This window comes from Filicampus tigris, chromosome 17 (genome assembly GCF_054856515.1).
Source record: "Filicampus tigris isolate MCC_2025a chromosome 17, RoL_Ftig_1.0, whole genome shotgun sequence".
NCBI lineage: Eukaryota > Metazoa > Chordata > Actinopteri > Syngnathiformes > Syngnathidae > Filicampus > Filicampus tigris.
In genome coordinates, this window is record NC_141233.1 from 2,840,351 (window position 1) to 2,856,786 (window position 16,436).

Below are 16,436 nucleotides of genomic sequence, written 5' to 3' on the forward strand. Positions count from 1 at the left end.
CCAATCAGATGGTGCTGTGGGCGGGTCAATGCCGGACACAGCCTCAGGAGACAGCAGAGACGTGCGCTGAGGCTATGAGAGCCAAAATAACTGAGTTTTTAATTAATCGGCCACCAAATAAAAATAAATAAAAAAGGCAGATGTTGATAATCGCCAAAATGCCAAATATCGCCCCCGATAATCGGCCCGACCGATAATCAGTCTATCTCTATTGCACACACACACACACACACAAAAACCGAGCTACTCAAGGACATTTTGGGCCAAATAGTTTTGGCAAAGGGCTAGTGCATACAAACACACAAAACCCAAATTCATCTTATTTGTTACTCGCCATGATTCCCCATGCTTTGGAGGCTTTCCTATTCCCTGCTGCGTGCACGGGGGATATCACTCATCACGTCCACATTACATTTAATCATTACATTCCGCCAGTGAGTTTTAACTAACTTCCTACACCTTTTGTGGGAATCTCCTTTGAAATGTATCGTGCGGAGGACATTAAGGCTACTGCTATACATTTAGCTCCACTTCCCTCACTTTGTGTTTCAACTAATTACTGCTCATATTGTCACTCTTAGCAGGTCTATAAACTGCACCTACCCATGTCCTTCATTCTATAAATTTGAAAATAAATATCAGTCTGTAATTTTACTTTTGCCTCCATGTAGCTCAGCCCCCACCTGCTCACAGCACAGTGTTGTAACAGTCCTGAACTAGGTCTAAATCCTGCCCCAGGGTTACCATGGCAGCAGTAGCTTAGCATACATTAGACAGTGGTTCAGTATTGCTACAAAAAGCCAGTGATTGAAAAGCAGCGAAAATAAAGGCTGAAAAGGAATGAAGTGGAGACTGGGTAATTGTGAGCTACCTCTGTCTGCTCATTTGAAGACAGTCTACGCTAGCTTTTGCATTTAAAAATATTCAGTTAAATTGCCTGGTTTATGTCATTGAACATACTTTAAGTGGACTGAGCTCAGTTTTGACACAGCCAAAACGTTTGCCAGGGTTTCCAAGCCTCTCCAAAAAGTAATAATGTATGTGTTAATATTTGAAGGTGCAGGATGCAATGTTTCAATAACATATCGACATTCAAACATGCAATTCAGTTAAAGTGACTGGATGCTTAAATATTCTCCATCTCATCCCCATGCAGTCGTTTCTAATGTTCACACAGCACTTTATAGATTGAAATTAATTTTATTGGTCAGTGCATTTCCATAAAACCTCACATTGAATTTTTAAGTTGTACCAGATAATTTTTTGCTGCCCTACTGTGGCTGCTGCAGCAGCAGATGGGGTCCATTGAAAATGAATGAGAGGGCTGCGCTGCGTGAGCATGGCCGAAGGCAGTTTTGCTGCATCAACAAAAAACAAAAAAGCTCCACATAAAACGTCTAATCCTTTTTTTACTTAAAACTAGTTCATATCACAGAGGAGCTTCCACTTGCATCCACAGCAGTATAAATGACCCTTCCCTACATAATAGTATATTGCCAGCTTTGTAATTTGGAAAGTAGGCCCAAGAATATCTGTTTTGGCGTTGCTGTGTCATGCCGTCTATAAATGGTAAATGGGCTGTTACTTGTATATAGTGCTTTTCCACCTTTGGTATTCACATCACTTCAGACTGTACCTCATTTACCTACTGATGACGCAGCATCAGGAGCAACTGGGTGGGGGTTCAGTATATTGCTCAAGGACACTTCCACACGGTCACAATGGCCACGGTGTCAAACCCCACAGCCTCTGGGATGGAAGACGACCACTCTACCACTGAGCCAAGCCGCCCCCATACAAAATATATTAAAATTATATTCTTTAGAAGTTATCTTTTTGGAGAATAAACTCAAAAGTAATGTAAAATGTGTTTTTCATTTTTCACTTAAAAAAAATAAAAGCATTAAAAAAAAACACTAAGGTGCTGATACTTCATCAACAAAACATGCTGAAGTTCAAAATGGCACCATGCTGCAGTTTCTAAATTATTGCATATGGGAAAGGCAGATTTAGATTCAATCAGTTTTAGAAACTTCTAAACAAGAGTCCCTCTCTAAATTCTATTTTTTCTAAATTCATATTCATAAATTCTGTGATCAAAATCAATGTTGTTGTGACTTTTTTTTTTTTTAATCTTTCCGATATTTCCGAATTTCTAATTATGTTGCGTTTAGCATTTTCCACATATAGGGCAAATTAAGAGTTATGGTCGTAACACAGTACTGCTATTATTGTCCATAGAGGGCATCAAAAATAGCTAAATAAATATAAGATATATATGTATGGATAGATAAGACCCCCCTGAACATTTTGAGTGGTTGAAAGTGAAAAAGTATTTAGAAATGGCTGAGTTAAAACACTTCAAAGGCAGTGCCATTTTTTGTAACAAATACCGTAAGTGTAGTGTTTTTAGGAAAACTGCCATTTTCGAAAATACAGAGGTGCAAAAAAAATTTTTTGTTATGGTTTATTTACTTATTCAAGGCTCTATTTATGTCATATGAAATATTTGAATTTGAATTTGTTTTTAGATACATATACAGCGTAGTTAGGTTTGCTATTAGGACAACACTGCTATTATTGTCCATAGAGGGCATCAAAAATACAAAATGAAAAATAAAAACTATATATGTATGGATAGCTAAGCCAATTCTCGCTCTCTTAGCCAATGAAATGCATCAGAATATACATACATACCTACATATACATACGATGTGGCAATTCGTGAGTTGTCGGAGCATACCCGTAATTTTTTCGAGGAGTAATGGCGGACACCGTTGATCGCGGTAGTTCTGCTATAAGTTACGGCAGCGATATAGATGACACGCTCGCAGACTTTAAAGCCCTGAAACCATCCAAACATGATGTCCAGTTAAGATATATGTTCGTAGACAATGACGTTTTCAACGCCTTTGTAAGAGAATACAGCATGGTAATTACCACTCGATTTTTTAAAATTAAAAATAGTGCTTCACTTGCATCTTCGATTGAAACAGTAAAGATTAATAAACTCGTGCCTGCATGAAAGCCATATGTCTAAGATCTCAAATTCTTTTGGAATTATGTTTCTATCTGCTACAGGGGCTGAGATATTAATTATCTTGTAGGTGGCGAAAATGTTAGATCTTCTAGGGTGACTGCAAAGACGACCGCAGGTTTTAGAGAGATGTCTTACGAGGGTCTTCAGGCTTTAATGGGTTAAAGCAGTGGTCTTCAATCTTGTCCCTCGAGGGCCGGTGTCCTGCCTGTTTTCCATCTCATCCTGCTGCAACACACCTTATTCAAATGGTCAGATAATCAGCAAGGTATGCTGAAGCTGGGTAACGATCCTGACCATTTGAATCAGGTGTGTGTTCGAGCAGGGAGAGATGGAAAACAGGAAAGACGCCAGCCCTCGAGGAACAGGATTGAAGACCCCTGTATTAAAGATTACAAGTTCAGATAAATTCAACTAGTGGGTTTTTTTGTGTTTTTGATGTGTTGAACCCTTGAATTCAGCCGTTTCTATCTAACCATTCAGTCTTTTTGATGAGTTGAACCTTGAGTTGAGCCTTTTCCTTATCCATTCGGTCATTGCTAATTACTGCATATAAGGTATATCACACACGCATGCAGTCTAATAATAAACCTGAGTAAATAAGCATACTAATAAGAAGTTGGTAATTTTAGTGGTGGCATGCATCCACGCGTGTTCATTCCAGAACTGCTAACATGATAGGCTTCATAAACATAAATCATAGACCCTTAAATTGGCTCCTTGCCTGTGTTTGTCTGAGCTAATTGATGCTTAATTGCTTCTGAAATGGATTTGCTCAATCTTGTGTGACAAATGCTTGTCGAGATTCAGTACGTATGACTGGCTGTGATTTTGCGCATAAAAAGGAAAATAGTTTCATTTTAAGTTTGACCGGCATGTACTTTCAATCTAAAACACAAACAGAAAATAGTTACACCTTTCTATATGGACCAAGACATAACATTTGCAATATTACTTTACTCTTTCAAGCTTTTTATTGTTTTACTGTATTACTGTAGTAGTTTACGGTATTACTTTAGTAAATGTATGCACACAAGAATTACACAAACCATTGTTACTCCTTCCACATGACATGTCTCAGCCAATCAAATAGCTTAATTCAGAGCAGCACTGAGAGAGTGGACAAAACGTTGGAGGAAAAGGAAGTTCTGTGTAAACCAGGGCTTGGAAATATGGCCTTTATATGCTGTATTTTTCCAGACGATAAGGCACACTTAAAATCCTTAAATTTTCTTACGGTGCGCCTTGTAATCCCGCGCGTTTTATGTATGGATGTCGGCTTTTCAGTTCGTCATCTTTAATTCAAATTCCTTCCGATTTACTTTCACGCATCTAATCGCTAGCAGGCGTACATGTTTTCATCATACCGGAACTAGAACTGTGTCTGTGTTTAATAGTCATGTAGTCCTACTAGTCTAATCCTTCAGCACCGTGAGGAGGTAAATGATAGCCAGTTTCCAATAGCTGCTGGGACCGAGGAAAAAAGGTTGGATAGTGGTGAGTGCATTGACTATAAACCAAGATAACATTTAGCATTAGCCAAAGTACCGTATTTTCACGACCAAAAGGCGCAACGTATTAAAAGGCGGAATCTCAGTTACGGGTGCTATTTCTGTATTTTACTCATACACAAGGAGCACCGTATTATTGGGCGCAGGCATGGTAAAACATACGATAGCTTAAAACACACTGTAGCATGCATGCACACTAAAACATATACTAGCAAGTATGCTAACTTATGTTTTTAAAAAAGCAGCGGGAGCAAAACTGAGTTCAGTTGTTTTTTATTTAAACATTTAACAATGTACTCACGTAATTGTCAGTGATTAACTGTCATCCACAAATCCATCAAAGTCCTCATCTTCGGTATCCGAAACGAACAACTGGGCAAGCTCTCCATTAAACACGCCAGGTTTGCTTTCGTCATTGTCCGAGTCAGTCTCGTTGCCGTGCGGCTCCTCGGAAACAATGCCGGCTTTTACGAAAGCTCGCACAACAGTGCAAGCAGACACTTTAGCCCAAGTATCCACATCCATTCACAAATTGTAGCGTAACTTGCCCGGCGCTGCCTCCCAGTCTTTGTGAAGCTGTGTTCGCTGTCCATCATCCATCGCTCCCACGCCAAGTTTGAACGCCCTATTTACGCCAATGTCCAGTGGTTGGTTAAGCCTCCGGAAATAATGGCAAGCTCGGAGTTCATTTGCTTCACTTGGTTTTTCACAGCGGCTGTGAGATGGCCGCGCATGGAGTGACAGATTAACAGCGACGGTGACGCGTGGAAAAAAAACATCCGGTCTCTTTGGCTAGGTTCACACCGAAGTCTTAATGCTCAATTCGGAATTTTTTTTAAATTGTTGTTTAAAATTCTGCTGTATGAACACATGCATGACGAAAGTGACCTGCATGCGGGACGACGTCACTCCCGACGTGTTTGCGGAAGTAAATGTGGTCCAACATGTCGGGCTATTTATACAGTGAAGCGATTAGGCATGCAGTACAAATAAATACAGTATTTGGGGAAAGTCAGCCGCAGTCTCCTCGTTCATCCAGCCCTTTCGATTGGCCTTGATGATGACTCCGACCGGAAACCTTTCTTTAGGCAGCGTCTTCCGCTTAAAAATCACCATAGGTGGCAGTTTCTCTCCATTACAATGGCAACCAAGCACAACAGTAAAAGCCAACTTCTCATGCCCTGTTGAGCATATTGCTACCGTGCTGGTCCCCTTCTTCTCCAAAGTGTGGTTCATCGGGATGTCGAAAGTGAGCGGCACCTCGTCCATGTTGGTGATGTGGTTGGCCCGGATGCGTTTGTCTGCAATCTTTTTACTACAGTAGGAGCGGAAGATGGCCAGCTTTTCCTTGTAATCCGCCGGAAGGTGCTGCGCCACGGTGGTCCTTGCCGGGATGTCTAACAATGTGATATGTTGTTGTTGTTGTTATAAGTTACGCCAATAGGGGGCAAATCATGCACTGTTGAGAGAGTAGTAGCCGAACGTGTAACAGGTTGTTGACGCTGATAAACTGCATGTTCGAATTAATGCCGTCCGAGTTGGGCCATAGCAAAGAAGCTGGACGTGTTTTTTATTAAAAAGACCCACACTTTAACAGGGTGTATAGATGGCGTGTCTCTTCGTGGGTACCGTTTTCAATGTTTTTATGCACAATGAATGCATATACTTGATACCTACTGGGGCGTGCTTTAGCGACCTCTGTCACGCCCACCCTTCTCCCTTTAACGTCCGCATGGTGTCCTCACTCACGTTCGCCTTTTCTCTATATAACCAGTAGGCAGCAAATGCTCCCAGTCATTCAAACGCAGCGCTCAACAAAGTCACATAACATTCACATATATTGGAACTCGGTGCACACATAAGCCGCACTGCATCATAAGGCGCACCGTCCATTTTGGAGAAAATCTTAGCCTTTTAAGTGCACCTTATAGTCATGAAAATACGGTAATAACACAACCACCGGCCACCAGATTGACTTGCAATGTCCTCAATTTTATTTATTTTTTTGGTCTGTCGGAGGATCCCCTCCTCGTCTCCGCTCAAAGCAACCCCTGTGTAGCTGCACGGCGAACAATGCAAGCAAGATGCACGTACCCAATATTTTGTGTCTGCTCGCATTCTAGCGTAATAGCGCTAAATCTATCAAATAAACCTACAGTTAAATCAATGCCATCTTTCTGCTACGGGTAACCAAGGAGCCAAACTTAGCGAACGTAGTTCCTCCTCTTCATGACTACAGCATGTGCAATGCACTTACTTTGTCACTTGAGGGAAAAATTGGTGGTAGGCTTGTGACGTGTGGTCTCTCTGAGGCACCGTAGTGGTCATGCTTCAAAATGCACACACCTCAAGTTTAGGTTCTAGCATTCTGTTAGTTCACCACCAGATGACATTAAATTCTACATATTGGGCCTTTAACAAAGATAATGCGCCTTATATATGAAAATTTATTAAAATAGACTAGTTCATTTATGTTGCGCCTTATAATACACCTAATAGTCCGAAAACTACGGTAACAGTTCAGATTTTTTTCCGCCAAAATTCTATTTCTGAATTTAATCTTTTTTTTTTCAAGTTTGGTAAGATATAATTTTTTTTTGCCTTGGTTTACAATGTAGTGATGTGATTCTCAAAGTTTTATGTGGGTTCCCTCTAACTATAAAAAAAGCCACAAAAAAAAAACTCACCGCCTAAAAATGTGGTTCATTTGAATTCAACTTTCAAGTTACATACATTTGCATTTAATCTTTAAGGACTGTTTGTTGTCAAACGTATTTCCAGGTGCAGTTTTTATTTAACTATCATGTGAAGTTCATTTTCATTAAATCCATCCATTATCCGAACCTCTTATCCTCACATGGGCCACGGGCATGCTGGAGCCTATCCCAGCTGTCTTCAGGCAGTCGGCGGAATACACCCTGAACTGGTTGCCAGCCAATCACAGGGCACCCATAGACAAACAACCATTCAGACATAGGGCCAATTTTTAGAGTTTTCAATTAACCTACCATGCATGTTTTTGGAATGTGGGAGGAAATCGGAGCACCCGGAGAAAACCTACACAAGCACAGGGAGAACATACAAACTCCACACAGGAAGGCCAGAGCCCGGATTCGAATCGAGGACCTCTGCACTGTGAGGCAGACTTGCTAACCAGTCGACCAACTGACCGCTTTAATTGATTCTTTTTTTTTTTATCATTATATTATGTTTGAATGCAGTGTTCAAGTTCAAACAGTGCATAATGTTACACAGTGGCTCTCAATAATATTAAATAAACATTTTAGGACTTAAAACCCTCTCGCGCTCCTGTATTGGTTGGTAATGATGGTGGTACTTGGAGGCCTCAGTATTTTTTTTAGGTGATACATTGTGTAAAAAGAGAACCACTGTTGTAGTGTATTGTTGTTTGAGCAGATGCTACTAAGCATAGTAGTTTGCTGTTACATGCCTTCTCACACAGGAATCCACGGAATGCCTTGGGCGCCCCCACACATAAGAACAGAGAAGGGTGATAGTGGGCATGTGAAACTGAATTATTAGCTTTATTCTGCTTTGTTTACCTACATCTGTAGTCCTCAAGCATTAACTTGTGAGTGAGACTTAAGATTGCCATTAGTGCTGTTTAAGATGAGGCATGTGTGTCAGTGCCAGAAAATGTGAAGTTATTGCTCACCACTCTGCGTTTAACAAGAATCTAACCCATGAAAGGCAGAAGCTGTCTCAGATTGCATCCACATTAAAACCGTCAATCTCATTGGTATTGTCATTTTGAGTACCGTACATTCTTTTTATGACTTCTTACATTTGCCTTTCGTTAAGTGCAGTAAATTTACCAGTCGTTTTACAACTAAATCCCCACAAGAGCAAGTAAAAGGTTTCAAAGGGACAAAATAGATGATTGGGGGGAATAACAATCGATAGCAGCATCAATAATACTAATAGTAGCTTGCACTGTAGACCATCTCACCATGAATTCACACATACTTCCAGGTGGCCGAAGACAGATCTTCCCTCTGCTAAACAAAGCCTTACATTAATTTGACGAAGGCAGAGTGATTGAGAAAGCAGGTGAAGTGGCTTGAATGATGGTTTTAGCCTTTTTCTCTACCACCAGAGTTTGATTGTCATTTGAAAAGCTCTTATGTGATGTGAACTGGTAGCCGGTGGGCCTTAATTTACATTTTATGTTTGTCAGAAATAGGTGTGGTGGTTCAGACATGTTTGCTGAGATTAATTTTGACAGTGAAATGGATAACGCGTTATAGGGCTGACAGTAACTAGCAGCTAGCTGCTAAATCGATGAAAGACAACCGAACCAAATGTTTTATACATACCTGTGAGAAAATGCCTTGCACAAACCTGATAGTGGAGGTTTGGTTCCTGGTTTGTCCCTTGCACCACCATTAGACAGACTTACAATCTTCTCTGTACATATTTATATATTTACTTGATTCATCCTCCTCACCCACAAATTCCACTGGGTTTATTTCAAGTTTTTGTCATCATTTTCAGTTGAGGTCAGCAGTAATACCCCAATACCTGTTTTTTTCCCCAAACCTTATGAAAAGGTCTAAACCCATGGTGGACATAAACAATTCTGATCTGGTTCACAAAGAAGCACCAGAAGTTGTTACTTGGTGTTTATTTTTTTCTCAACCCTTACCTGGATGACACAGTGAAAGAGCTATTTTAAATGTAATATTTAGAAGCATTTAACAACTCAGGGAGTATAGTGTCTATTATTGTATATTTGGCGAAAAAGAGTCAAAAGATTTATTGTATTGTGTTTTATGCATGCAGGGGCCTTCGACTTGGACGGCCTCTGGAGGACGACGACATTGTGCCTGAATTGGCTCACATTCATCCCAGAGAGAGACCTGACTGGGAAGAGACCATTAGTGCCATGGTTAGACACACAAATAGATACATGTACACTTACATGCACACTCCATCATGATGATGATTTGAACTATGGGTCCTTTTCTTAGTCACATTTTCGTTGAAAAAAATTAAGAAAAATGTGTATGATTAGCTATCTTTCTCTTCTGTATAGAGAATGTGTGCTCTGCTCCTCAAACACAACCACACATGGAAGATTCATGAAGAGGGCTGATGGCTAACTAACTGATGTATTGCTGCTCTTTGCACGAGTATATATTTACTCACCACTTCTATTATTTTCATCACCATTCATCATTTCTTGCTAACTAACAAGGCTCATACTCTTTAGAGGTAGGACCGTTTAGTTATTTGTATGTGACAGAAAACCTGCAGGATAAATAAAACATATTTTTTCATATACAAGAAACCTTAAACACTAAACAGTATAAATTTTTCTATAAACTCAGGTTTGGGTTTGACTTCTTGCAACAGTATGGTGAAAATGAGGCCATCTCCATGGTAACATGCAGACGTGGTGCCTGCGTTGTTGGAGTCTATTGCGGTTGCCTTCTTTGACTGGGCACGAGGGAGAGAATCAACAAGCACACCGTGCTAATGAATATTGAATTTAAAGGCCTTTTCTGTCTACTTGTCTTAATTCAACATTTGATAGTGCACTTAGACTCTACGATAGTAGCATACATTATTCATGTCTCTGGTGGTTAAAGGAAGTGTCAAGAAGCGCTCAGCAACTTAGTGTTAACTGTCACATCAGCCTTGTTGCGTATACACTGTGTTCTTTAGCTGTATGCTGTTTTTTTTTTTTTTTTTTACCAGTTTCTTAAATAGTCACTGTAATTTACAAAGAATATTTTTTTTGATAATCAACTATATTAGCTTCTATAGTAATTGTTGTTTCAACAAAACTATCACAACAAAACAGTGATTGGTTTTTTTTTTTTTTTCAAAATTACTGAGTTGTACCAATTATAGTTTTCCAAGTTTTTATTAAAAAACACACAACTATGTTTTGAACACCAAACATCAAAGCGGGTCATTCCAAAGAGATCATTAAAAACAACAACAACAAAAAAACGCCAGCTAACCTCCCCTACTATGAAATTATTAGAAACTCCAAATTTTTGCAGAGGTAATTTTGGCACCTTTAGAAACCCTATAGGGCCCTACCATCTTATTCCCTATTATTGTTTTGAAAAGCTGGTCAGGAGACACACAACCCAAGGACTGTCACCCTCATTCGACTCCCAGGTCCAACAGGTCAACTGATGATGCTGTAGCCCAAGCGTTACACACAACCTTGACACATTTGGAACAGAAGAAAAGTCAAGCCAGGATGCTTTTCATCGACTTCAGATGGGCATTTAATACTTATTTAAATTGAACAACCTCTGTCTTCCTTCCGTACGCGGCCTGTCTTTGGATCAAGGACCTCCTTAAGCATCCACCCACAAAAAGTCATCGCTCTTCAGCCTTTAGCCTCAACCCTGGCTCCCCACAAGAACGTGTGCTGAGTACAGATAGGGATTCAGGAAAAAAAGTTTTCAACATAAAGCAACAAACACATTTGAGGCAGTACAGGTCAGAGTTCTGGAGGAGATCAATCTGTTTGACAAAAATGGTTCTCCTCCTGTGAGTCCTGCAGGCTGACTACCATAGCCTGTGACTGGATGGCAACCTCTCGACTGTCTTCGAGAAAGCGTGGGAGGGGTTTCAAGATCCGAGCAGTCATGCGAACTTAGCTGCTCATAAACAGTAGTCAGGGTCCAGTGATCCTTGAGCACCCCTTGACTGCCCTATGTGGGCGGTTCTTCTGCAGGTGGATTGAATAGTATCGACAGACCATCAAGAACATGATAGGCTCGCCCACCCAAGCACCTCCATCAAATTTTGCGATGATACAACAGAGGTTGAGGTTCACCACAGGGATGAAGAGTCCACCCCCAGGGATCATGATGAAAATACCTTCATCTTGGTGCAGAAAACAATAACATGTTCATCAACAACACTAATACTAAAGAAACTTAAAAGATAGATCTTATCTTCAGCCCAGAAACATCAACAGTGATTGTATGGACCCTGTCTGTAAATTTCTGGGCCTGCCACTGAATGAGGACCTAACCTGGAAAACAAAAGCACCAGAGACTCCACTTTTTGAGGGTCCTGCGAAACAAAGCCCTTGCCAAGCATCTTCTCATGTTCTTGTGTAGGTGCTCTTTGGATAGTGTACTGATATACTGCATTCCACTATTGTGGTTTAGGAATGACATTGCACAGAAAAAGGCAACGCTCCAAAGGATTAGCAACATACCACCCCAAAAAATTATCAGTTGTGAATTGGTGGTTCCTTAGAGGAGATGTTTGGGCAACATACTGAAGGACTCATCCCACTCACCAAATTTACCTATTTCAACTGCTATCAGGAAGGTGGTATAGGACAATAAAAGCGAGATCAAACAGACTGAGAAAGAGCACCTGTCACTGGGCTGGTACAATAATAAATGAACACTGGATTCTTTATTACTCTCACTTCCATTAACCAGGAGTTATGTGCAGGGAGGCACATAAACATTTTGGCATGGTTAGGGTTATGTCCCTGAATGATTCACATAATTTTGGTTTGCTGATGTCATGCAATAATTAATCAAACATTATGTGATTTATCGTACATCTTACATGGACATTTAAATGGGCATGTAGACACTGATCAAATGTATGTGATTGCAATTCTCCGCTGGTAATCGTACGAGCAATATTCATTATAAAAGACATCTGACACAAAATGGCTGAGGTTCAAGAGCGGATCAGTCCTTTTCACTGCTGTCCAGTGTCGTCCTCAGAGCACATCTGACCGAGTGGCAATAGGTCAGCACAAGGGCACATTCTGCGCTCAAATGTTTAGTTTTAAGGTCAACGCCTAATACACTAATCTAACTCTTGTCCCAAAACATGTGCTCGCATTGCCCAAAAAATGCGAGCGTGAGCGCTCTCACGCTCACAAATTCAGCATTAAGCATTATAAAGGGGTATGCCGCGGGAGGAACTGTAAGGTAAATAAAACACATGGCATAGCTTTAGAAGAGTTGTAGGCGGTGTGTGGGTACATTTCTATATGCGGTTCTCAGAGTGGGGAATTAAGTCTTGCACATTGCTGTGGAGGTTCCAAATGTTCGGCGAAGTCTGAAAGCTCGGTTGGCATCGCCATCAGATGCCTGTGATACTGTACTTTGACAGGATGTGATGTGCCCATATGCAAAGGAGTAACACTCTTCTTATTTTTGTTTACTTTTTATTCTTTATTTTTTTATACTCCGTAAATTAGCTGATTACAAATAGATTTAGGAAAATCAAGTTTGTCACAAAGAGGGGGGCAGAGAGACACAGTTATTATGATGGCCATGCTGATACTCGCTATTTTGACCGATTTTCTTCAGTTTTATGATGTCATTATATTTGCCTGAACGGTACCTACAAAAATAATGCTATAAACAAGAGCGCATTCAAGTGGGGTGCATGTGTGCTGAAAATCTTCATGCGCACACCAGATTCAATTCATTCAGATTGTGTCAGTGCACATTCATGTACCAAGCATAGGGCAGCCAGCGCAAGCCAGTATGACGGCAGTCACAACGAATGCTTCTGAGGACCAACTTCAAAATAAAAGCCTAACAAATTGGCATAAAAAATTGATACTACCATTGTCAACCGGATCCACTAGACTTCTTCCTTTGCGGGCTGCGCTAAATCAGCTATCTGATCATGCGGTCACATACAGTACTGCAAGCAATACATTTTTTTTAAGTGGCCAAATGAAAAACTGAAACAGTTGTTGAGGGCCATGCCAACACGCTAACTCTGTTGTGTTAAAGCGGAAGTCGACTGGACAGTGTTTTCAGGTATATGTTCGATGCAGGCCCACTAGTTGAAACATGGCAATATTACTAATATGAAACTATGAGTTAAACAGCAAACTCCACCCGTTCTTAGCCATCTCAGGGGGTGGCCATTTTGTCATTTCTGTCAACTGAAAATGACATCACAAACTCTCAGGGCTCAAATAACGACCAATCACGGCTCACCTGTTTTCTGAAGCTGAGCTATGATTGGTCGTTAGATGGATAAAAAAGAGATGGATAAAAACGGGTGGATTTTGTTGCTTAACTGATATTCCAGAAACACAGTATTAATCAGAATGCTGTGTTTCAACTAGTGGGCCCGCATAGAACATATTCTTAAAAAATATATGTTTGGGTTGACTTCTTCTTTAAATGTTTAAATATGAATTTAATGTCTTTTCATAAAGCAAACATTTTTATTGTTTTAATAAGATGCCACCGGTGAAGTCATGGTGTACACTACAGTATGTTGTTGTAACTAGGAAATGAAAATGACAATGAAAACTGGTGAAAAAAAATGTGTCACATTAAAATTACATCTACACATATAAACATTAAATTTCATTTGTGTCTAATGTCTTTATGTATAAACTTAAAACTCTGGATCTCTGTCAGAATTCCTCAAGCATTGTTTTGAAGCGTGAATTGCGATATCCGGAAGAGTTGTGCCATAATAATAATACTTAAACATTAACAATCAGTGAAACTAACATAATGTCCATCCCTTGTTATTACCACGAGCACAACAAAGTTTGTTTTCTGTGTGAATTTTCAGGCAAGAAGTGCTGAGATCCCCGAGCTGCGGAGCGAGCCCCTCATGCGCTCATGCAGCAGCAGCACAGCAAGCATGAAGGTCAAGAATGTAAAGAAGTTAGTAGACACTCCACTGCAAAGATACAACACCCTACTTGTCTGCCTTTCTTCTTTGTTTTAATCATGTGTGTGCATCTCTTCTCACATGCTGTTTAACGCCTCTTTTCTCCTTCTTGAATTTTTCCCCATCCTGGAGTCTATTTCTATCTGCAACCTCTTATTACTTTCGCTGTATGCACTAAACTCTGTGTTTTACTCTCAAGTGTTACTATGAAGTAGTGACTGACTGCACTCTGTATGTGTTTTTCACTTAGACTTTGCTTCACCAAGGGCCACTTCCCTAAATTGGCGGAATGTGCTCATTTCCATTATGAAAATGTCGACTTTGGCACAATACAGGTAATCCATGTTTTCCCATCATTTTGCTTATTACCGTATCATTGTTATAATATGAAGCCAGTGTGATATACTACTTTTTTTTTCTTCTTTGTTGATTTCTTTTTTTTTTTTTTTGGAGGGGGGCGGGGGGTCATAAAATACAGTGCATTTATATACAGTATTGCGCACACACAAAATACCTTTCCACATATTTCACATGATCAGAGTCATACTCTGACAGGCACAAATCATACTGCAAAATCTTGCGCCATTTCATGATTACAAATTCAATCTTTATCTTCAATCTATTTTTTGTCACAGTTCAGTGTTTAAAATTAATCAGCATGGTACTCTGTATTAATTTTCTTTGCAAAATTATTTGTAAATGTGTGAGACATTTATATAATTATTTATCAGTATCAATGTTCACAATATTCAATGATTTTGTCTGATTGACAGTATTCACATCAATGACGTAATATGTATTCAAAATCTTTGTGTGTGTGTGTATATAATCATATTTGAAAATGGGACATATCATTGGAGGTGGGTTTTTAGTATAGTCTGGCATTAACACTTAGATGCCCATCCTTTCCAGTATCCTCACCTCTTCTGTTATGAAGCCAGTAGGGGTCAGCAGTCAGCCAATTTGATCTTAAGTTCTGTTTGACCGAATGAACTTGATTCACCTGCAGCACAACCATTGCTCTAATTTGGGTTACTTGTTTCAAAATGGGATCTACCTGGTTTGTCAGTAGTTTGTCTTAGGTGACAGTAAGTATAGTGCTTCTTGTATTGTTTTCTAGTAGTGCTGCCATTTAGTCCGCTGGTATTCACCAGCCCTTTGGCTGCTTGGGTTCAGTGAACATCATCTCAAGCAAAACATCAATATAGTTTGTCTTTTGTTTTGTTTGATATTGCCTTATTTTACCTTTATTTCCTTTTTTATTGTGTTGTGTGCCTTATAGTCATTTGCCCTTATGGATTTTGATTGTGTTTTTTTTTTTAAACATTTTTTTGGGATGATTTTGTTCAAGTCAGTCAACAAATTGCCATCAGTGTTCCAGATAATGTTTTTCTTTTATGACATATGTATAATCTTCTTCAGACCTCTCGGACCTCAACCTATTGTTGACTTATATATTGTACTGACTAGCCAGGACAAAGGCACCAGACCGTTTTCCCACATTGCGTGTTGATTTCCGTTGTATGGTCCTCAACATTGTTCTCCACTTTGCCATCAGTGATACGTTCCTTTGAAGGCATCACAAAAGAAACCAAAGCCAAAACGCTTGTAGAGTTAATTCTTTAGATGCTCGTGAAGCTAATGAATATGAATTTGTCCGTATCCCCCCCAAACTGTAAGGATACACTCTGATAAAAGAATGTTGAGGCAACTGAAATGAACTTTCTTTGTAATAACCTTGATAGACTGGATGATTCATGCCAAAGCACATGATCCAGCTGACTATGTGCTTTTGGAATAAGGTTTCTGCTTCAAAACAACATGCATATTATGTTTACACACACTAAAAAACTATTTGAATAACAGCTGTGAAGGGGAGCTTCACTCATCTCAATAACGGTTTGCACCATTTAAACAGCCCTAGGTTTTTTTTTGTTTTGTTTTTTTTAAACATGCGCAGTCATGCAGCTAATTAAGACTGACACCTTGGTCAGCCTACCTTGTAGACCAGCTCACCGTGTGGTGCTGCATGGCTGATGCATTAGTTGCAGCTCGCTTTAGGCTCTGACGTGACAGGCTTAGCCTGAATGTGTGTGCACTTCATTTAGTCTGTGCTCTTACCATCCATCCATCTTTCTATCGATCTTCCCCCCCATCATTTGCCTGTGTCCGCCCCATTGGCTGAAGCACCATGACACAATATGCTCCAACTG

At 40.0% G+C, this 16,436-nt stretch overlaps 1 protein-coding gene across 3 annotated transcripts in view; it reads left to right on the forward strand.

Annotated features, from left to right (window-relative positions):
* The window catches only part of arhgap32b (Rho GTPase activating protein 32b), a 98,629-nt gene that overhangs the window by 27,638 nt on the left and 54,555 nt on the right, over window positions 1–16,436 (forward strand). For all 3 annotated transcript variants that reach the window (XM_086012840.1, XM_086012841.1, XM_086012842.1), the window contains exons 4-6: window positions 9,352–9,457; window positions 14,122–14,216; window positions 14,474–14,558. In XM_086012840.1, coding sequence (XP_085868966.1) covers window positions 9,352–9,457; window positions 14,122–14,216; window positions 14,474–14,558 — 286 coding nt within the window. The remainder of the gene's footprint in view (window positions 1–9,351; window positions 9,458–14,121; window positions 14,217–14,473; window positions 14,559–16,436) is intronic.